Raw genomic sequence first — 24285 nt, forward strand, 5'->3', positions numbered from 1 at the left:
GATCTAAGGCAATGATCAATAAACTGTTTCTATTAAGGTTCAAAGAGTAAATAGTTTCAGCTTTTCAGACTACAGAATCTGCCATAGCTACTCAATTCTACTTTTATAGGTTGAAAGAAGATAGACAATACATGAATGAGTTGTGGCTGTATGCCAATAAAACTTTATTTATCAAAAAGAGACAATGGTTGGTAATAGGCAAATTGAGCAGTTACTTGCTACATCTCTAGGGCTATGCTTCAGGGTCATACAACAGATATCCACTACAGGTTGGATTTGGCCCAAAGGGTGCAGAATATTGACCCCTCATGTAAGATAAAATATTCTAATGGACTATATCATTTTTGAAGGAAAGTCAAGTTCACATTTTAATAAATTTGCCTTTTCAATTTTGGCTTTTAAGTAACATGTAAATGATGATGACACATGGATGTTTCTAATTCCCGATGAGATTTAGAATTCCTAAGAGGTGCTGATGGTCTGAATTCATAGGCATCAGCTTGTCATCTTAACTTTCTCCCTGATGATCTACATATTTTCTCTCTAGTCTGGAATCAAGGAAGAGTATCTTACGTTTTCTTTCAGCTGTGTAATTGACAGACAAAGGAGTTTCTTGATGAAAATTCAGTGCATCCTAGGAAAACTAATATTGGTTTGAAAAATTCATTCCAAGATTTTAATTTGTATATAACTTTTTATGGTAAAAAAAATATGCCCTGACCAAAATAATCTCTGACAAGATGTAAAGAATCAATGTTGTTTTTATGATTTAGATGTCATACTGAAGTGGGAAGATACTTATTTTCAAATAAAACAGACACGCCTTAAAATGTCAAATCAAAATTATATGGTTTTGATGTACCCTGATTTATATATTTATGATCAAAGCTTATTCAATATATACTATCTAAGCTGCCACTCTGAGATGGTTTGATGCTTCATTCAGGGCTGGGAGAGTTTTTTTAATTCAGTCATTCTTTGGAGTTAAATGTGTGTACGTTGGTCAACGAGGAACGGAATGGAATGTTAGCTTTCTGCCAACAACTCTTCTGGCTCCAAGAAAGTTTCTCAATTTTTTTCTCTCTTCAACCTGAGTCACATAGACAATTTATCTGAAGAAAGGATCAAGTGAAAACAACCGTAGAGGATAAACAAAGCTTCTGGCATCTGTCAGTGCATATTCGAAAATGAGTGAGTTGTAAGTAGCATTACCAGTCATCTTTTTTCATTGGAGAGGCGAGTTCCTAATCTTTTCCTTTGAAACGTGTCTGGATGGGATAGGCTTTATTTAGGTCACTCTTTGAATGGATATATCAGAAGTTATGACTTACTTTTCTCACTCTGGAAGTAGAAATGCTCTTCAGAGTCGTCAGATAGGATGACACTAAGAAGTATTGTCCAACTGCTCCTTCTCTTCCAGATTTACATCATTAACTCTGAGAGTTTGTTGAAAGTAATGAGTCACAGAATGAAATCATCCAGACCATTTAGAAATGTAACTTGAACATATACAGTAATAAGAGTCTCATACTCATTTCTGTTCTCTCTGTATGTGGCAACTGGGGTGTGATGGGATGTTAACTTTGCCCAACTTGTGAAACTGAATCTCTTTTGCTTCACTCATCAAGTATAGGTACCATACAAATGAACTTTGAAATGGAAATTAACCATCCTACCTATTGCTATATTTTCTGCTTGCTCTCATTCAGGGTTTCTCAGCCCTAGAATTGTTGATATTTGTGGCTGGGTAATTCTTGTTTGTGAGTACTGTCCTCACAGTAGGCTGTTTAGTAGTATCCCTGAGCTATACCAACTAGATGCAAATAGTGTCTCTTTCCCTAACTTAGAGTTATACAACCAAAATGCCTCCAGATGTTGCTCAGTCCCCCTGGACAGAATCACCTTAGCTGAAGCTAGTTCTCTAGCTACTTCAGTACTAGGTTTGATGTCCTTTAACTAGTATCTTGGAAAACCATTGGCTATAACCACATTTTTCCCCTCTAGGATTCTCCCTGTGTACTTGATCTCAGCTTTGTATCCAGTATGGAGAGGAAGAGGAAACATGTATAGAGTGCCCAGACTTTTAGCTTTGCCTAGAACAACCTTGTTTGTGCCTGTCATCCTAATATAATTATGAACAACCCTAGAGGGTGACCAGGGAAGAATGAAATTTATCTAGCCCACTTTTAGCTTTGGGGAATAGGGAAAATTTTGAGGGAATCCTACAATCTCAGCGAGCCCTTCTTTTACTCAGCAGAAGTTATAGACATCATCCTCTCTTGCAATAAAAGCCTGGAAATTGAACCATTCTATGCCTGGAGGGACTACATACACAAATTCTGAGCCTTAACACTTTCCTGGAGGTTTTAGTTTTTGTTCTAAGTAGACAGAATGAACTCAGACAAAAAGGAAAAGAACGGTATTTTTAAATAAATGATCTTTGCCCAATTAAAAAAAGATTCAAAAATTCTAAGTAAGAAAAAAATCACTGTGGAGTTTCTGATGGCTCTTATATTTGCTTTTGCAATTACGTTATTACTGGGCCCAGACTTCCTGCTTGGAAAAATTTTAAATGTTTAGAACAGATTAGGCTGCATGACAAGTGAGCTGAAGAAACCAGGTGGTAGTTTGAAAAACAATCATTTTCTTTTGGTCTTAAGAATAGGGGGAAAATGTTTTCCCTTCTCATTAAATCCTGTCATATGCTGTAAAGACTGCTCATTAAAGCTCGGAGTGGACATTTGCATTGTGTTGCTCCCTGGCATGTACTTTTATGAAAATCTGCATACAAAAAAATTCTCCAGGTAGTAATATGCACTTGAACCTCTAATCAGAATCAACCCCTCACTTGGAAATGTGAAGACAAGATGTTGTTCAGCCTGGAGAAACGCTAATATAATCTAAGGGCCTATCCTGTGCAAAGAGCTGGAATTAATTTCTATATTTATAGCTCAGTGACTGTCTCATATTTGGCTTTTAAAGTAATAGGAATTCATGGAATCCATTTGAAAAAGTTGGGTGTGCAACCTACCATCTTTGCCACCATTTTCTTTGTCAGCAGTTGTGAACCTTTTCCTGCTCTTTAACTCACACAAAGCCCTGGTTTTGAGAACTGAAGTTGAAGGTCCCTTTCAGAAAAATCAAGGCCAGCTGGCTGCCTCCACCAATAAGTCTTTGTCCCAATCTCTTTTCCTTCACATTGTGATGTTTTCTCCCTGCGATCACATGGCAGGACACCAATGATATATGATATCTTTAAAAGCCTCCTCAAGTTTAAGTCTTTACCATCATATGGTTTTAGAGGATCTTCCAGGTATTTTTTTTTCCTTTACTCATATTTCATCTCCCATCACGTCTCTTATCGCTTTCCTCCTTTTGCTGGTCCTCTTTCAAAATAATACCCATTTATTTTATGTCATAAGTATGTACAAATATGTTTAAATATGGATTTCTGCATATGAGAGAATATATATGATATTTATCTCTGTGAGTCTTGTTTATCTCACTTCACTCAAAATATCCAGTTCTAACCATTTCCCTGCAAATGACACAATTTTGCTCTTCTCCTCAGTGGAATAATCTCTCTCTCTCTCTCTCTCTCTCTCTCTCTCTCTCTCTCTCTCTCTCTCTCTCTCTCTCTCTCTCTCTCTCTCTCAGTGTGTGTGTGTGTGTGTGTGTGTGTGTGTTACGTTTTTTCTTTGTCCAATCATCTGTTGGTAGACTTTTAGGCTGATTGCATTTCCTGGCTATTTGCAAATAGTGCAGCAATGCACATGAATGTGGAAGTATCTCTGTGCCATGCTGCCATAGATTCCTTCAGGTGTATATCCAATAGTAAAATGGCTAGGTCATATGCATGATAGCTTCCTGCCAAATGTGTGTAGTGAGTGGTTCCTACCCTCAACCCTACATCATCACCAGCATCTGTCATCATCTTTTTCTTACTGATAACCATTTTGATAGGAGTCAGGTGAAAAATGTTTGGTTTCCAATAAGGTCCAGCTGTAGAATATTTTCTTAATTAGTGATTGATGAGGGAGGGCCCAGTATATTGTGGGTAGAGCCACCACTGGCTGGTGGTCCTGGCTTCTATAAGAAAGCAGACTGAGAAAGCCATAATGAGCAAACAAATAAGCAGCACTTCTCCATGGCCTCTGCATCAGTTCTTGCTTCTAGCTTCTCACCTTGTTTGAATTCTTTTCCTGACTTCCTTCAATAATAAACGGTGATAACTCCCCCAAGTTGACTTTGTCATGGTATTTTTATCACAGCAATAGAAACCCTAGGACAGAAAAATACCCAGTGAAGATTTTCTCACCTTCTGACTGCTGTCTTCTACACTCTTTTTAATTATTTGGGTTTCTTTGCTGGGCAGAAACCTTTTTACTATTAAGCTTTTAATTAATTCTCTGAGAATTTCATATAATATTTTTTTGATCATACACATGCTCTAATTCCTCCCGGGTACATTCCCCTATCTGACCCATGAAACTTTGTGTCCTCCTTTTTTTTCACCCATCAAATCCAATTTTTTAACCCATTAAATCCATATACTTTAGATGTGTGGGCATCCATTTACTAGCCTGTAGTCAGCAGGTCCACCTCCCTGTCTCTCTCTCTCTCCTTGCAGCTGTGAATTGTCAATAGTAGAAATTTTTAACTTCATGAGATTCTATTGGCGAATTCTTGGTACTATTTCCTTAGCTATTCAGATTATCCTTACCTATATCTGTATCTTGAAGTGTTTCCTCAATGTCATCCTCATTTCTGGTTGCTCTTTCATTTGGCTTTGCAATAGGAGTTAAGTCAATGTGCTATTTCTCTATGGTCCCTGTCCAGGTTTTTCCTAATGAAACAATTGACTCCAAAATTGTCATTGGCTCAAAAAATTAGTAGGTAGGCTATAGAGAATATTTAAAAAGTGGCCGTTTTTAAATTATTGAACTGGATCATGCTTTAGGAAGAATATTTCATAGTTTTCAGTTATCTAGAATAGTATCTTAATAAGCAGCATTTTAAGAAGCCAAAGGGCCAATTCTATATAACTGCAAAGAATCAAGAAACATTATTCCTTTACTCTGTTTTGTAAGACAGAACATTGTAATACCACCTGAACCTTAATCATAAACATACTCAAAATGTCAGATCAATCAGTATCTCATTAGTGTGCCCAAATATGCAAAGATGCTAGATATTCCTGGGGGTATTGGTATACAATTCCAAAATTTCAAGTACTAGTTTTATAATACTCTACTGAAGATGTGGCCCAGTTTCATCTTTTGCCTATATACCCCTACTCTTTGTTGCCACTTTAACTGTCTTTCTAGTCTAACACATGTCATTTTGCTCAAAGAAAGATGTTCTTCACTATTTATATATTATTTGTGTTTATTTATTATATGTGTGTATGTTGGTGGCTGTGTAGGTTGGTATAATGATATGGAAATCTGGTGGTCAGTACCTACTAAGGAGGTAGATGGGTATTCTCTGAGGAGGAACAATTCCACTCTCAGCTATACATCCAACAGAAACACCTAAAATGGTAACCAAAAGGCATGTGCTAGAGTTCATCCCAAGCTGGTAACAACCCGACATCTATTGACAGGCAGGAAGGAAAAGAGCCATGTTTTATTCATACTATAGAATACCTCTCAGCAGCAAATATGAAGTATGATTACATGCCACAATATATAGTATGGATGAAAAAAACACGGGTAAGGTGATTGTCTACTGTGTACTGTATGATTCTCTTGAACTTCCAATGGGACTGGAAGTCAGGATATGGTAACTTTTGGGGGTTGAGAATGGGAAAAGACCTACATGACCCAGAAGGACATTGGACAGTGGTAGTCACTTTAAGAAACTGCATTGATGTATTTGCTTCCTACTTCAGCACTTATCTGCTTGTGTACTAGGTTGAAATAAAGTTTTAAATACAGAACTAAAGGCAAGGGAAAGAACACCCATCTTTTTAATGATGGAGAACTTGTAGCACTGCACTCAGTTTACTACAACTACAGTTACTTCTGGCATATACCTCATAAAATAACCATGTGGGACTACACAACAACAATGGGCCTGGACCTGTACTTGGGACTGTGTTTTGGCAAATAGATTACTTATTTGCATTAGATTGTCTCCGCCACTTAAGTATGGAAGACCAGGTCTTCCCAGCTCAAGTATCCCATGGCAAACCTAAGAAGGTGGAGTTCTAACTATAGGTGATGCATTACCTCAGCACACCTCATGCCTATAGGCTTGCTAGCGCAAAGGAGACACTGAAGGCTCCAGAAAGAGCTGCATGGTGGGATTTATAGAGCCTGAGAAGGACATTTGTAAGGATAGCATAGCATCTTTCCACTTCTGTTTAGTCTTAACTTGATGAAATTTTAAGGCGATGCTGGAGACTGGGGGAGCTGTTTGTATGCAGAATGTTGTCTGCCTCAATTGCCCTCTTGAATTTTGGCTGACTTCCCAGTCTTTTGTGAGAGTCCAAATAGAATGTGTGCACTTCTCAAAAAAAAAATCTAGATATTACAAAAGGATTTAAGTGTTATTATTCCCCAAGGAGAAATTTAAGGCGTTTGTTTTTGTTTTTGTTTTTGTTTTTTTAAGGAGAAGGCCAGAAGAAATAGCTTGGTGTTTAAAAAGAGTCACTCAAATAATTGGCTGACATATTGAGTTAAATTCATCTCCTCCCATGGCTGCAAGTCAGGAGTTATAAAAGAAAGAACAACATTAAATTCTAAAAATGAATGGGGGAAGTAATAACCCAGGCATTACAGTGATTGATGGACATTCTTAAAAATAACACTGTCATAAACTAAAATTAAGTAACTGTAAATAAAAATAGATACTCAATATAAAAGTTTGGTATATATGTAATATGTACTAACATTTTGATTATTCAAAATATTTCATTTTAAAACATTTTACTGAGTATCTGTATATTACACACATGTTCATACGCACATTATATATATGTACATTATATATATATATTATGTGTATATATGTATATAATGTGTATATATAGACATGCATATGATTTTTAGAACTGCTATCCTCTAAGCTACCTGCAAAATGATGAGAAAAACTGCAGCTGATTGTTTCTTAGACTCTCAGAAGATTTAGATGACATTCATTCAGCCTCTCAGAACAGTTACAGCACCTCAAAGGACCATGTATTTAAAGAAATACAATTAGTTTAGGAGAAAACTGCATGGTTTATATTTTGTGAATATTGAGCTCTAGTAATAGCAGATGAAGTAATAGCTGTTCGCAGTGTTTGGGTTACTGTTGTTTCCATGGACATCTCATTAGAAAAATTGCATCCAGGTTTCTTCTTTTTCCCTCATGAAAACAGAATGGATTTGGTGAAATTGAGGCTATTGGAACAATGATCTCGTTGCCAAGTTCCTATGCTCTAAGGCTAAGTGGAATTCTTGGTTTGTGAATGAAAGCATGTGGATAATGTTATCTTAAGTTACTCTGCCCATTGGTGGCCTCATGTCATGGAATTGTAGGAACTTACATCTTAATTTCTGATGACAGAGTTGCACAGGGCAGAAGGTACAAATAAGACTCACAAACACCAAAGCACAGAACTCAGAGTTATCAAGTGCCCTTTGGAAAGGGGTTTCATAGATTATACTATTTCAGTGGGCAGTCAAATTAAGAAGTCTTAATTTTTCAACTCTGCAGAGATTAGCATGTAGGTGGGAAGCAGCACCCATTGAATTCCTTTGTGGGAGACCCTTTAATACATTTCATAACCAAAACTTGTAGCGCTGAGATAACAAAGGTCCTGTGATTTCCTTTTCTGAATAAGTGATTTATTATTTCTGAAGGGACATAATTCTGATTTTAGAAGGTTTTTCTTTTGAAACACCACATCCCAGTCTCTGAAAGAGCATTGCTAGCTATCTACAATGATCAAACCATATGTGTGTCCATCAAGTCCGGGCCCAAGGAATGCTTCTGTTGTAATCATCGCCAGGCTACCCCAAGGAACAATTGCTGTAGTTGCAGTTAATTTTGGTCCAGACTCATTACAGATTTGTTGGACCTATAAACACTCACAGTATTTGTTCTCATCTCCAGTAGTCACTGCTAAAATGTGTTCAACAAATGTTCTGAAGTTATTTCTATACAGAAGGAAGGGTATTGGGCTTCTGGATAAAAGGTTAATATGATAGCTCTGTTTTTTAGAAGAACATTGGGAAGATATATCAAATAAAACAAATAAGACAGGTATTCTAACTGAGATGCCAGCAAGAAGGCTGCAGAGCCTCTTATAGGAGTGTGGTAATGTGAGGCAGGAATTGTTCCTCCAGGAACTCCAGAGAAGCTATTAGGAGTTTTAGTATCCAAGGGGAAATGGAAGAAGTGGAATTGAAGAGAGGTGATTGATGCAATGGTGGAAGAGGGCACAATAAGCAGAGAAATTCCCTCTTGTAAACAAGGAACCTTGTTTAATATGTGACCTTGAACTGAAGAATGTGAAAAACCAAGAGGATACATGGCTGCACTGTGGAATATTCATAACATAGTGAGGATGCTATATACACTGTGTCAGTTATGGAAAGTGAGCTGGATTTCTGAATACCTCCCCCAGAATCTTGACTAGTCTGAACTTTTGAACACACACACACACACACACACACACACACACACACACAGTGTATCTTTCCTCTAAAGTCACAGTCTATTAAAAACTTTATAACATAAAAATAAGTTTTAGAAAATGAGATTGATTGATTGATTCTTGTAAGTGTCCTAGGGTTTACATGATAAGGTAGAATCATAGAACTCTGGGGACTAAGTAAGGACATGTGTGCTTTCTTTCCAATCTTCTGCTTTTCTAGTCTCAAAGCACATGGCTCGTCAATCCAGCACAGATAAATAGCTAGCCTGCTTCAACACTAAGGGACCAACATGTGTTCAAAAGTAGAATGAATGTTTCAAGAAAAAAAGCGGCACCGGCAAAGCTTAAAACACTAAAACACCATCCAGTGAGGAGAAGACTCTGACAAATAGTTGAGATTAGAAATATAAACACAACAAAGCATCATTTAAATGTTTGTTTTATGCAGTTGGTTGTGATTTATATTGTTCTAAAAGAAATGGGGCTCAAGGTGCTTTATTTGATTAAGTCTGATATAAACAATTTGGATGTTCATAGAAATGAATATATGGAAGATAGAATCCTTTCTTGGGATTTGTAGAGTCTCAGGAGGGAGAAAATGAGAGCTTAAAGTGAGAAAAACAGAGAAATAAAGGAAAGAAGATGTCATTTCATTTTTTAAATCTGAGGGTCAGTGAACATTTTTGGTAAAGGGCCAGATCCTGTAGGTTTTCTGGCCCTTTTAATGACTCCTTGTAACAGCTGCTCAGCATTCCCCGTTTAAGGAGAAAGTAGCATAGACAAATACTTAACTGGATGGGCAGGATTGAGCTCTAAGAAGTCTTTATTTACAGGGGCAAGAATTTGAATTTCAAATAATTTTCACACGTCATGTAATAGCAGTCCTTTGATTTTTTTTTCCAAACCATTTGAAAAATGAACTCATTCGTGTACTGAATTTGAGACAAACATCTCCTCACAAATTTGTTCTTTCAGACACTCCTGGTTGAAAAGCAACGTCCTTGCCCTTTTAAGTTTGGGAGAATTTATTGAATGATGATTTTCCCCCCTTTGGTATTTTCCTAGGTTTCTCTGAAATGCTTTTTGTGCCTGTGACACTTTCCAACACCAGTCGTCATGCATTTATTAAGCACTCACCGTGAACTGAAATGCTGAGGACAGACGTCAGAGGAAAAGAAAATATTAGCAATAGGACGTGGTACAGAAGCTCCTCTATTTATGGAATTTCAACTCGTGCACTTTCATAGATACAAACAAAAGCAGACTCTGGAGCAAAGCCCTCTGGCTCACTCCTTGCCACCCAAATATGCATCAAGAGCTTCTGGGAGTTCTTTTTATTTCTATTCCCTCATGTCTTTGATTTCTCATTTATTCAATCCTTCAGATGTTTGCTGCATTTCTGCTTAAACCTCATCTTGTGTGAAAACCTCATGGGACATGAGAAGAGGAAAAAGTGCAGTAAGGAGCAACAAAAAGTGAAAACAACTTGTAAATATTGAGATACCTCAGAAAACCTATCAGGTCTGTTGAGAGAACAATTTTCAGGGCAAAGATGCTGTCGTGCAACTTGTGAGAAGGTACATGCTGCTAATAAAAGGGCTTCTAGAGAGAATTTATATGTACCTGGTAGTGTTTTCAACATATATTTAAAAGTATATGTGTTACTTGAATTATAATGAGGTTACATCCCAATAAATCTATCAGAGATTGAAAATGCCACAAGTCAAATATTCATTTATGCATCCAATATATTTAACCCCCTAGTCCCTCTAGCTAAGTACAGTATTGCTCATTTCTTCCCATGACCACAAGATTGAGCAGGAGCTGTAGCTGGCTGCTGCTGCCTGACCTTAAGAATTTTTTGTACTATATATTTCCAGTCAAGGAAAAAAACTTTGAAGCTGAATGGATCATTTCAACTTAATGAATATCACTTTCTTCTTTTATTTTTGAGATTATAATTATATCACTTATCCTTCCCTCTCCTCCCTCTAAACCTTCCCATATCCCCCTCATTGCTCTCTTTCAGATTCATGGCCTCTTTTTTCATTAATTGTTATTATGTATATACACACATGCGCGCGCGCGCGCACACACACACACACACACACACACACACGTTCCTAAATACAACCTGCTCAGTCTGTATAGGGTTAATTATATGTATGTTTTCAGGGCTGACCATTTGGCACTGGATAACCAATTGGCATGCTCTTCCTTGAGGAAGACTATTTCTCCCATTCTCAGCATTCCTTACTTGTGTTTATTTCTTTGTGTAAGGTTGAAGTCTCATAGGCTTTCCCCTGTTCACATTGGCATGGCAATTGGTGCCATCCCTGTTCACTTTTGAACTATAATGAAGTAGGAAAACAGCAAGTCAAACCATTGTAAATCAAGGACCATCTGTACCTATACAACATAGACCGTATACCCACACCCCTACCACACACACAAATTCTACATCTGTATCATTGTGCAGCTTCTCTGAATAGCATTTAGACTTTTGCAAAGAATGTCCTATGGGATTCTGAGCTGTTATTCTGTACACAGAAGGAGCAGGAAATGTGTGGGAGTTTCTAGATATACATACAGCAAACACTATCTTAAACGCTACCAAAATAATGTTAAGCTAAGAATATAGCTCACTAGTGGAGTGCTTGTCTGGCATGCTTGAGGCTCTGAATCAAATTCTCAGTACCACCCCAAATGTGATGATTGACAAATTGATGAATCAGAGAGTCTTTGTATGTGTTGTGGGATGATCAGTATATGAGGCCTACTTGTGTTAATTCAGGAGAAATCAAGCCAGTCATAGATGTTTCTATGGGTTTGGAACCTGTCTGACCTTAAACTAAGTGGTGAAATGGTAAATAAGGTTGCTGAAGCTGCTGAGAAATTCCTGCAGTGTGAGCCAGCAGCTCTGATACTTCAGAAGATTTCCAGCCTCTGAAATGGAACAAGTGTGATGTGGGCAAAGATGCCAGATAAAGCATTCATCAGCAAGAACGGCAGAAATGCAGAGGCCAAACCTGAGAAGCTTGAGCCACATAATCTGGAAATGTATCTAGATGTTGCAGGCTTCTACCATGTTCAGGGCCTGGTATAGGCACAGAATAAGAAACAGTCTTTATAGTTTTTTTTTTTTTTTTTTAAACAACTTGAATACTTCAGGCCATCCTGTACTGATCCTTTTTGGAGTACTGCTCAGAATGTCTCAGATCTTTTTATTTGAACTGATTCCTTACTGAGTGGGATGGTGCTGGGGAGATGCGTCTATTGTTTTTTGTTTGTTTGTTTGTTTTACATTGGGCTTGATGTATAAGCATGAAGACCTGAGTTCAGACACCCAGTACTCATGTAATAAGTCAGGTTTGACTGTGTATGCCTGTAATTCTGGTGCTGGGGAGGTAGATGGGCAGATCACTAGAGTTCTGTGGCCAGCCAGCTTAGACCCTGTGTCAAAACCCAAGTCAGTGGGCACATCAGGAAGACACTGAATGTTGTTAACCTCTGGTTTCTACACACACATGCACATATGTGCCTGTTTCCCCACATGCATATATGCCCTCAGACATAAACACAACAGCATACACACACAATTCTCTGTGTCGTCCTTCACCTTCTTGTGAACAACATTTGAATGTCTCCAAAGGATTTCCTATGGGTTCTGGAGCAGTTTCCCTGTACACACAAGGAACAGGAAATTCCTGGGAGTTTCTGTCATCCTGGGACATCCCGTAGACCATGGCTGGTGGGAGCAAAACTATGAAGTCAGAGGTCCCTTGGCTTGAAGAGGAACAAACTCTGGGATTTCTTTATATTCCAGATCTCTCCCTCAAGATCAGACTGAGGTTGGGATAACACTAGATACTCTTCCCGTAATTGACTCCTTCCCTGTTTCTATCTTTATAAGTTTCTCTTGGGAGCATTCTTTGAAAATCACCCCCATGTCAGCCCTTGTCCTATCATGTTTCTGTGGATCTCTACCTAAGGCAATAAGCAATGACATAAGTAAAATAAAGGAATAGCACAAGATCTTGCCTTCAGTTATCATGGAAAGAGTAAATGAAAGAATGTCCAATCCTCTAGGGGAAATTGTGGTGTAGTGAAGTATCTACAGCTATAGATCTTCCAAGCTCAGTTTACCTTCCTTCCTTCCACACAATTCGTATGTCATAAAACTCACTCATTTAAAGTAAAGAAAAAAATCTCTACAGTCCATTTTAGAACATTTTCATGAGCACTGAGAAGAGCATGATACCCTAGAGCTTATTAACTTATTAACCATTCGAGTGTCCAGTCCTCAGCAACCACAAATGAACTCTTGGTCTGTGTTGATTTACTTGTTTGCATATTTCATATAAATAGAATCATATAGTATGTGATCTTTTCTGTTGGGCTTCTTTCAATCACCATCATTATCTCAAGGTGTTTTCAGATTGTATCATGTAACAACACTTCATCCCTTTTATGGCCAAGTAACCTTCTATCTAGTAGACTGATTTGCGTTGTCTAGTCATCAGCTGGGGAACATTTGAGTTGTTCTGACTATTGGGAATAATTCTGCCGTGACAATTTTTGTATAAGCCTTTATGTGGATATACATTTTAATTTCTCTTGGTTATATACTTAGAATTGATAGTGCAGATGCAAAGATTTCTTTCTTATCTACAGCCAAAACAAAAGTCTTCATAACTTCCACCTTTGGTTTCTGTCCAAGCTTCTCTAGAAAAATGAACAAAGACTTTTTCTTTCTTACACATGACATTCCTTCAAATCATTCATTATCTTCATGTGCTTCTTCAACTTTTACAGATTGACTCTCTTCTGTTCTTCTAATCATTCCAATGCAGAGATGATACTGACAGGAATAAAAATGGTGAGCTTTGAAGTTGTTACAATATCTGTTATGATGTACAAAACAGCTTGCTTTTGTTCCAAAGCTAATTGTTTCTCATCAACAACAGCAAACTAGTCATGGATTATTTTTAATTTTCCAAGATGAGAGGGAAAAAATCACTTTCTGAGTAAGAAAACTCTTCAATCGATGCTAACTGGGTTATCCCTTTGGAAAATCACAAGGACTGGTCAATTTCATACATACATTTGTCACATCTTAACATGTTGTTGTGAAAACAAATCTTTGTTTCTGAAAAAGAAAAACAATGTATTTTGAGAACTTTGAAGCAATTATGTGGCCTGAAGACAATAGGCAGAAAACTTGATGATGTTGCAGGGAACTAAAGCCAGTTATTTAGTAGGCTCAGAGTTCTACTGAACTGGGTTAAATGTAATATTCATTGCTATTCAGTAGCTATCAGTGGATCTGATTCTTGCTGGTTAGTCATATACCTAGGTATATTTTTACATCTTTTAAAATACGATATCCAGGGCTTAGGATAACTTCCAGTATTGTCTCATATTACCTGCTTGACCTTGCACAAGTCTCTTGACCAAGGACAAGCCTTTGTAAGCATCATTTTTCTGCATCTCCTTACCATTTCAGTGGTTCTCAAATAGTGTTGTACATAGAGATCTTGTTTAAAATGTCAGTTCTAAGCTGGTGCTTAAAGTGATTCTGATCAGTGTGTTTTGAGGACTTTCTTTACAATAATAATTTAAAAACCTACATCCAAATGTGTGCTGATGCCTGTGGCTAATTTTGACTACTAATTAGCCATTTCTGCTTGGAGTTTTTCCTCTTGTTCTATCTTCTGCTGAAAGGGAAGAAAATACGATATCTTCATGTCATATTCTTTTTCATCTGTACTGTGTGTAAAGAAAAATGGAAACCAAAATCAAAATAAATAAAAAATTCTAGTCTAGATCCCGGTTTATTAGAGTTCCTTTCACCAGAACAATTTCTATATAATCTAGAATTTCTCAACCTATGTGCTATGGACATTCGTGGCCAGACCAGGTTTTGCTATGTGTGTGAAGCTGTCTCATATATTCACAATAGCATACTGAACAACATGCCTCTGCACACTAGATACCAGTAGCAGCCCTCCCTGCATTCAGTTCACAGCAACTCTAGCTGCTTCTCCATATTACCGAATGTGCCCGGGGGGTATGTACTAATTCACTCCTGTTAGGAACCACACTTATAAAATGTAGTCCCCAAGAAAAAAATTCAAGAAATCTTTGTTTCCTTTGTTTGGTTTTTGTTGTACTACATGGCAAGAAACTGCTAAACTGTTGGTGCTCTGACCTTGAGTATTAAACATTCCTCAGGATTCTGGAATGTTCTGGCTCATCGTATTTGTTGGATTAATGGGCTCCAGATAGGTTAAGTGTCTTGGCAGGAGAGGGGCATTTTGTTTCATTCTCCTCGTTTTATTAGATGCCTGACAACAAAATTTTAAGATTAGTCTCATATGTTCTCCTCATTATCATAAAATAGATATATTGCAAGATAGATTTATTGGGGGAGTACCACTACATGTGAAAATGTTTTGAAAACTATAGTCACCACAGTAACACAGTGTCACTTTTTGTACTACTGTTGGGCCTAGAAAATAAGGCATTTTTGAGGTTACAAATTGGTTTATTTGGACAAGTAACCAAATGCTCTAAAAGGGTGCCACAAATGGCCAAACAATCTGCTGGCATTCCAACAATCTGCCATATTGTGTGGTTCCCAAGTGTCAGCTCAGTTATACTGCTTTGCAAGGTTGATCTTTATCCTTGGGTGGCACAATATATACTTTACTAGGAGGAACAATGTTCTTGGTAGGAGATACACTACTCTTATGTGGAAATTCTTCAAGAGTGGCTTTCTTATGGCTACAAAAGTTTGACAACTTCAGCAATCTTGGTATTATGCGCCAGATCATTCTTGGTGGTGGGAGTTTCCTTCTATTCTTTGGCATTTCTTCCAAGTTGTAACAGGCCATGGTAGCTCTAGGCATTACCAAATATCCCCTTGGGAGCAAAATCATCTTCAGTTGGGAACCACTGACCAAAGAGATATGGGGAGAGGTACTGGTAATTCAATGAATGAGTATGATTAATCATAAAAAGTAACCATTACTTTGAAACCTGCTTGATTATTGTGCAAATTGTTTTGTGTCCAACTTTCTATTTACATTTCAACTATACCATGTATTATGTGCACACAATAACTCTCCTCTTGAATGGAATGAATTGTGTTTTCCTCACATCAGTGTAATGAAGATCCTACTTGCTTCCACAGAGCCTATGATTCAGATGCTCAATAAACAGTGGAATCAATATTATTTAGAATAACCATTCTGTCACTTGTAGTGATGTCACAGTCTTAGATATTCTGCAGAATTTAGACACTTGAGCCACAATGCAGATGAAGAAAGTTTAGGATTAGAGAAAGGAATATAATACCATTGATTTTGGCTGTAAATGAAAAGTCATTTGCTTTTCATCACCTGATATTAATTATGTATAACAGCAGGTTTCATTGTGACTTTTCATACAAGTACTTAAAGCATTTTAATCACAGCACCCTTCTGTATTCCCCCTCCCACTCCTGCTCATCTCATTTCTCTTTCTACTTCTACTTTCATATCTTTTTTTTTCTGCTTTTGGTTTTTCTTTCTTTTCCCCCCTCCTCTTCCTTTTCTTCTTCTTTTTCTTCTTTTTTGTACCCAATGGGTTGAATTCAAGTTCTTTATTTGAGTGTAGATGATGGGTTATTTAAAAGAGTATGATAACAGAGTAGTGGGAAGCTCACCAGACCTCAGCCTTAGACAAAGAACAAGGATTGCTGAGAGTGGGAGAAATAATGTTCTTCAGGAAGACTACACAAACTAGTTATCCAATACTAAATAGTGTCAGCCCTGGGAATGTACATATAAGTAACATTATGAAGTCTGAGCTAGTTATATTTATGCATTTAGGAATATATATATATATATATATAAAAGAGAGAGGACATGAATTTGAGAAAGAGCAAGTGGAGCCACATAGGAGGGTTTGGAGAGAGGAAAGCAAAGGGGAGATGATGTAATTATATTATAAATTCAAAAATTAAAACTAAAATATTATAGAAGAAGAAAAAATAAATAAAAGAGCATGAGCAACTTATCAGTGGCTATGCTACTGAAGAAAGTCTCTCTCTCTCTCTCTCTCTCTCTCTCTCTCTCTCTCTCTCTCTCTCTCTCTCCCTCCCTCCCTCCCAGGAACCATTAACTACCTATAGATGTTCAGGGAGGGTTTGGGCCTCATTAGTCCCTCCCCTCTCTATGACAGGATGTTGGCACACACAGTCTTATGCAGACCATGGGCAGGTAATTGAAGCTGCTGTTAATTCAAGAGTGCAATGGCCATGTCATTTCTTGATTCTCAAGCTGCAGTTTGGAAAGTCATAGCCAGAGGGATTGTGTTCTCTCCTTTTCTGATTAATGACCCTTGAATAGAACATTTATTTTAGAACCATCTTTCTGTGGGTTCTTTTAAAGGGCATTCTCCCGGGATCCTTGGCACTGAGTAGCAATTCCTCAGTGAACATATCAGATAGCAAGTACGGTAGAACCAATGGTACCTTAATGGAACCTATTGAAATAGTTGCTTTACCCCAACTCTGCCTTGCTTGCCTTCTCCCCTGCATTCTCAGGTTATCGTGTTCCTGTCTGTAATCGACACATAACTCTGTGATGTTCTTTGTGCTGGCGATTGAGACCACAGACAGCAATGAGGCTGTGTCAAAGCCATATCCCTCTCTCTAATCTCTCCCGTGTGATTGCAGCTCCAGGCATTATTCTTGGGATCACCAGGAATTCTTCAGGCACTAGTCCTGGTCCCAGATCTGCTTTCAGGCTGAGGGTTATATCTTTAACTGAGTTGGAGAAAGGAACAAGGGCCTTTTGTTCTTCCTTGAATCACTCCTAGGGATTTAGGAAGTGAAGTAAGGAATTGTGACTATAGGGAAAAATGATCATTCCTGGAGTGGCATATATGTTTACAATTTGCTCTTTGAGATTGCCACCCCTCCAAGTAAGTTGAACTTCTCCTAAATGAACGTACTCCATCTAAAGCATACCAAGTGTCTCATGTGTTCCTGTCTGTGAGTGGGTGAAATCAGAAATGACATTGTTGATGCCAGGGCCCCAGCAGAGCTGGAAGGTGCTCCTTTAATTCCAGGAGACATGATTTTGGAAAAGGGGGGCATGGAGCTAATTCCTAGCTCTCCTTCCTTATTCTGAGGTTTGGTTTCTTTAATTTCATTTCTGTAGTTCTGTGAGAAAACCTAAAAGAGAGTCAACTCTAAACTATGTTCAGCCTTTATATAAACTATGTTCAGTCTATTTATATGGTAGAGTAAATAAAGCTTTTAATTAATATAATCCATTTGGGAAACTGTAGGGCACTATCCAGTAACATTAAACTCAGGCATGCTTATAGCCCAGCAACTCTATTTCTAGTTTCTTCCCTGTAAAAGGGCATGCACGTGTGTACATGTGGATATGTATAAAGATACTCAAGCTATGTAGTTTTCACTAGTCCTAAATTGGAATGACCATAAATGTTCATTAGCAGTCAAAAATATAAACAATGGTAACTCCATGTAATGAAATGCCACACAGCAATGGGAATGACAGGCTACAGTGACATTCAACAATATAGGTGAACCTTCAAATATGGTATTGAACAAAAGAGGTTGGATGTAATAAAAGCATATTTATACAAATGTGTATGTATATGTAAAGTTAGGAAATGACTCTAATGTTTTGGGTTGCTTAGCTTCCTAAAATATGGCTGCTTTCCACCAGGTGTGGTTTTGTGTCCTCCTGTACCAAGGAATATTTGGCAAAATTTGGAGACAGTTTTGGTTGTTGTAATTGGAGAAGGACAATACTGGTAAAGATCAGGGGTATTGCTAACATGCTATAGGACACAGGGCTGCTCCACAACAAAGAATTGTGAGTCCCCCCAGAGTCAGTGGCTCTGGATTTGAGGAACTATGGTGTAAAAAGGAAGCCAGAAAATGAAGTCAATTAAAAATAGGACAGTGTTGGGGCTGGAGAGATGGCTCAATGGTCAAGAACACTTGTTTCACAGCAACCCCATGGCAAATTACAACTGTCTGTAACTCCAGTTCCATGTTATCATACAACTTCTGGCCATCACAAGCACTGTACACACATGTTGTATAGACATACATGCAGGCAAAACACCTACACATATAAACAAAAATACAAATAATATAAAATAAGAGGATGTTTTCCACTCTAGGAAGAGGCTGTGGTTATGGAGTCCAAGAGGCTGGGGATCTGGAGTTGACAGCATTCCATTCTTTAGCTTGGATGAAAGCTAGATGCAGAAATGTTCTGTAAAAATTAGTTAAGTTGCACCTCGTACGGTATCTGTTTTTCTGTTTCAAAATGATAAACTTCTTTAAAGGGCTGGGTTTTCAGAATAGTAGGATGGAGTAGTACAAACATTGGATTTGAGGCAGGAATACCCTACTCAAGCATCAAGATCCTATAACCATTCCAATAGCAGTGATGGAGCTAAGCACACTCAGGTATGTTCTTGGCTCCTTCAAAACTCCACAGTTTAATTTGCTTCCACGAATGTAATTAATGTTTTTCAGAGTAGCAGTAATCAATTACCCTTAATGTATAGGCAGGCAGACTCCATTTTAGGTTGAATGTTCTGGGCCACAAGATTCAGTATTCACAGCACCATGATGTTTGGGGGCAGGGATGCACAAGCACTCTACCACTAACGTGGCACACACATTTTATCCCGGAGATGCTGCTGCTAGAGTAACTCAGAGATTATTTTTGAGCCTCCTCTGGGGAGAGTTATAAAATAGAGAAATTTATTTTTAAATGGAAGCAGGCCTGGGGATATAGCTCTGGGGAAAAAAGTACTTGCCTACCATGCATGAAGCCCTGGGTTCCATTCTAGTGGCACAATAAAAGAAGAAAAGGGAGTATTAGCCTCACCGCCCTTAACTAATGAGTGAATTGAAGTTTGAGCCCAGCAGAAAAGTTTCTTGATCCCTCTAGTCTCCCCCATTATCCTAAAGGATCAAATATGAATGTTGAAACCTTGTGCCACAATAAGATACAGTTCAGCTCACCCAGAGAGGTACCATAACATACAGACTAATGCACTGAATTCATGGAAGAAACAATTGCATTTGGAAATGTGAACAATGAGGGAAGATACTCACAAGTGGAGACTCAAGAGTAGAACTTGGAATGTACTTACATAGAAATAATTTGTGAATTTAAATTATTTTCAACTGAACAGACCTCTTAGTGCTATGCACAATCTTTAAGGTCCCTTTTTGTGACTTGAGCCTTAAGCACATGGGCTGAGATTTAAATGAGCAGATGATTATTTTATTTCCTAGGGGACTAATCATTTATCTTTTTCAATGCTTGCCCTACACCACAAAACCCTTCTACCACGGGGTGTGGGAGCCATCACACTTGAAAATTTCATGGCAACTTAATAATAGCACTTTGGAAAGAAATATTCTAGAAGACAGAAGTCCTGTCTAAAAGGTAAGCACATAGATTGGGAAGCACAGATTCTTTTACTGCTACATTTTCAAGGTTATAATGCAAGAAAATTCAGGGACAACCCAATTTTAAGAAGTGGCTTGCTCAAAAGTAATGATCAAAAGACTCTGGTGAAGGGTTTTTATTAAGCAGAAACTCAACCTTCTTGTTTATATGCATTGGTAATGTAGCATTCCAAAAAAAAAAAAGCTTAATTAAAACTACGAACTTATATGACAAAAGAAAAATTCCTAAAGTCAGAGAGTTCATTTTGCTTGTTTGAAACAGGGCCTCACTGTGTGACCTCAAATTCATGGCAATCCTCCTGCCTCAGCCTCCCAAAAGCTGAGATTACAAGCATGAGCCATGATGTCCTGCTTGAGAGTTCATCTGGGTAGAAAGCAGTGAAGCAAAAGTCCCTAAACCAGGCCTATCCCGGTTAGTCCATCTCGTTTCCCATTTGTATCCACACATCCTCCGAAGGCTGTAGCAGTTGTCTCTGAAGGGTGGAAGGTTGTAAAGTGAGCAGCAGTTCTCTACTTTCTTTGAAGACTTCTTTCTAAAGGTTATTTTTCAGCCACAGATGAGAATGAAAGTAAAAGGAGAGGACTTTAGTGTGTCATTTTCCCAGTCCTGCCCGGACATGTTTGAGCAGGAAGGCCTCTAAATTGAATGGGTTGAGTCTGTCCCCCCTTTATAGCAAAGGAGTAGGGGACTTGAGCAATCCAGACTGCAGGGAGAACAATAGATGCAGACAAACATCTGAATGTCTTGCTCATAAGATAGGCAACATTCTGGCTGCAGATTTCTGTTTGAGAAGAGGCTTGACTTTAAATTTATTTTGTATGTTTTATGACAGTGTAAAGAACACAAAGTGAAGGGTATAAGTGGCACCAGTTTGCTGAACTCTATGGTGCAATGGCTGTTTACACACAAATATGCTCTAGTAACTGTCTTACAGATCAAAACACAGACCATCTTTATCACCCCAGAACACAAATTCCTCTGAGCTTCCTTCCTAGTCTATTCCACTTTCTCCATTGCGATAATTGCTGTTCTGACTTCTGTCACCATGGATCACATCAGACTATTTCTGAGTAGTATTCTACTGGGTATATAGCATGCAGATGATTTATATGCATCAGTTTACAAATGTCGAGATTATTTGTTTGAAATATGCCTGAAAATATTATGAACACTATTGTATGTGGTGTGGACATTTAAATTATTCCATATATAGGCCGGGCGGTGGTGGCGCACGCCTTTAATCCCAGCACTCGGGAGGCAGAGCCAGGCGGATCTTTGTGAGTTCAAGGCCAGCCTGGGCTACCAAGTGAGCTCCAGAAAAAGCGCAAAGCTACACAGAGAAACCCTGTCTTGAAAAGCAAAACAAAACAAAACAAAAATTATTCCATATATATATATGCACAAGTACAATTGTTGGATGAGAAGGTAGGCATGCAGTCAGCTTTGGTATAACTACAGTTTTCCAGATAGTTGGACCATTGTGAGATTATTGAGTGGTAGAGTCTCCAGGATTCCCGCACCTTTGTGCTCACACTTCTACTGTTTGTTATAAATATGCTGCCAATTGCTTTCAAATAAGTATATGTATGGTGGTGAACAGGCCTGTCCAGATGAATTCAATAGAGGCCACATCCTACTTTCCTCTCTTTGCCCCTGACATAGATGTGGCAGAAGGTGTTTCTACATAAGTCATCCCCAAATCCACTTTCCACATTACAGCTACCAATCTGGGGCCCGAATTTGTTGGTTTCGTGGGTCTGGAGTCTCTAATCCCCAAACTGCCCCCACCTCCTGCCTTGTCTGCATTTCTCTCTGAGGAAACTTGGTGCCTTAAAAACAAACAAACAAACAAAAACAAAACAAAAAAAAAACCCGAGGTGCTTTAAAAGACAACTTTCCATGGGGGGATTTAAGAGCAGAAGCTAATTGTATGAGTTATTGTGCAGTTCCAGTGTGAGCTAAAAACGAGTTGATTTACCTGGCAGTGTTTGCCATTAGTGTTTCTCTTTCATTTCCAAATCTTTGTAGATCTGTTTTCTCTGTTGTACCTAAAAATCAAAACAGAAGACAGTTCCTTGTGCAACGCTGCCCCTTATACTGCAGTGTATGCTCGGATCCAGTCCGGGTGGAAACTCACTCCTGTTCTAACAAATTCTCTTGGACTTGCTCTTCGGGCTTCCCTACACTGCCTGGCTAGTGCAAACTCCCTTAGCCTTTCTGGTCCAACTTCCAAGTCATCCTCCTAGCTTCAACAGGTCCCAGAGACAGTATTGCTTAGATTCTTCTCATGTGCCTGAGATCTCTGAGGGTCCCAGCATTTTGAGACTCAGATCAAGGCTTTCCAAAACCCTCAACTCCTTTGAGACTGATGGGAATCGCCTTCCAGCAACAGGCTCCCAGCTCTTTCAAAGTTAATCAAAATCTCTCTTGAAAACCTAAGTTCTTCTCTGCGCAGGTGTTGAAGCCCCAGCCTTAAATGTCAGGTCTAGGGGGCCGGGGGAGGAGCCAAGTGCTAGGAGGCGGAACATTGGCCAGCCTGACACCTGTCTTGGGTGACCTCAGTGGCTGCAGCCTCCAACAGCTGGCAGTAGCCACTGCCTCAGCAGGGACCCGCCAGGAGCGGAAGGAATTAAACGCCCGCCCATCTCATCAGACTTGGCCGCTCCCTCCTCCTCCTCGCCCTCCCCCTGCTCGCTGCCTCCTCCTACCAGTCCCCACAGGCTCTGCCTCGGGACTTGGTGCCAGGGACTCTCGGAGCCAAGCTCGGGCTCAGAGCGCACAGAGCACAGCAGGGCTGACGCCCAGAGCTTGCTCTGAGATGGCAGTGAAGTAAGGGGACCTTTGAGAGACACTGCGACCCTAGGCTGAGCTGTAGAGCCTTCTGTTCCTCCAGGCGGAGACATGGGGGACCCGTCCTACAGCGAGAAGCCGCGACTGCACTACGCGGTAAGTGAGTGTCCCGGCAGGCGGGGAGACGAAAGGGGGCGCCACTTGGCTGGCGAAGAACGGGACTGCCTGGAGGTGATGGGATCCGTGGCTCTCTAAGAGGTCTTTTGGCTGGGGAATCGGGTGTGTCAAGTACCTCACCCTGGAGAGCCACCTGCTCCAGAACTCAGCCATGCCCCTCGAAATCCCTGAGTGAAGGAGTCCGTGCTCTCAGTATCTCTGTTTTCTTGACTTGAGTAGTGGTCACTACGGGGGCAGGACCCCATTGCTACCTTGATGCTTAGGGCTAAGATAGAGGACTTTTGGGGCTTGGCAAGCTTTTGGTCAGATATAATGGAAAGACTAGAATTGAGGTAGTAGAAATGAAGGCTACCCACCGATCTGGATGTGTGGCCAGCGGAGTTGCTGGAGAAATGTGGCAGGGAGCTTTGAGTTTATTCCTTGGAAGGAATTTGTACATTTCCCTAGGAGTTTGCAAAGGGATAGAAGGTTGCCAACTATCTGCTTAATTCAAGGGGTTGCCAGGGAGTCCTCTTTTGGACCCTTCCTTAGCTCATGGTGACCTCTCCTCTCTTTGTTGTTTTCAATGTCCCACAAATATTTATTGGGGATTTATTTTGTGCTGGACATTGTGCTAGGCACTGCAGGTACCCACTGAACATATGCAATATACAGAAAGCTCATGGAACTTGTGTCCTTTGAAGGTGTCAAGGTTTCACGTTAATGGCTAACCAAACAAGATTCTAGATTAAGCTTAATTTTTTTTTTGAGAGAGAGAGAGAGAGAGAGAGAGAGACAGAGAGACAGAGAGAGACAGAGAGACAGAGAGACAGAGACAGAGACAGAGAGACAGACAAAAAACAGAGACAGAAGGAAGAAGAAGAAGAAGAAGAAGAAGAAGAAGAAGAAGAAGAAGAAGAAGAAGAAGAAGAAGAAGAAGAAGAAGAAGAAGAAGAAGGCAACAAGGGAGAAAAGAAAGATATTTGAGGAATGAGCACTACTTTTGAAGACTGTCAGGAGAGGGACAGGCAGCTGGCTTGGGACATTTTATTTTCAGCTTTGAAGATGTGTAGTTTTGAGATGAGACATCACTGTTGTTCCGTTGTCTGCTAGTTTACTGAGCTTTCTTTGACGTGCTTTTCACTGGTGAGATCGAGCATTCTGACTGCCAAT

The 24285-nt window shown here is 39.2% G+C and overlaps 1 protein-coding gene across 2 annotated transcripts in view; it reads left to right on the forward strand.

Moving 5' to 3' along the window:
* The window catches only part of Arhgap6 (Rho GTPase activating protein 6), a 479616-nt gene that overhangs the window by 217769 nt on the left and 237562 nt on the right, over nucleotides 1–24285 (forward strand). Inside the window, exon 1 of one of the 2 annotated variants that reach the window (XM_006994324.4) lies at nucleotides 22919–23112. The exons of the other annotated variant lie outside the window; for it this stretch is intronic. Coding sequence (XP_006994386.1) covers nucleotides 23068–23112 — 45 coding nt within the window. The 5' untranslated portion in view covers nucleotides 22919–23067. Of the gene's footprint in view, nucleotides 1–22918; nucleotides 23113–24285 lie in introns of those variants that run through there. 2 annotated transcript variants of the gene reach the window in all.

Source organism: Peromyscus maniculatus, chromosome X, assembly GCF_049852395.1.
Source record: "Peromyscus maniculatus bairdii isolate BWxNUB_F1_BW_parent chromosome X, HU_Pman_BW_mat_3.1, whole genome shotgun sequence".
NCBI classification, from domain to species: Eukaryota; Metazoa; Chordata; class Mammalia; order Rodentia; family Cricetidae; genus Peromyscus; species Peromyscus maniculatus.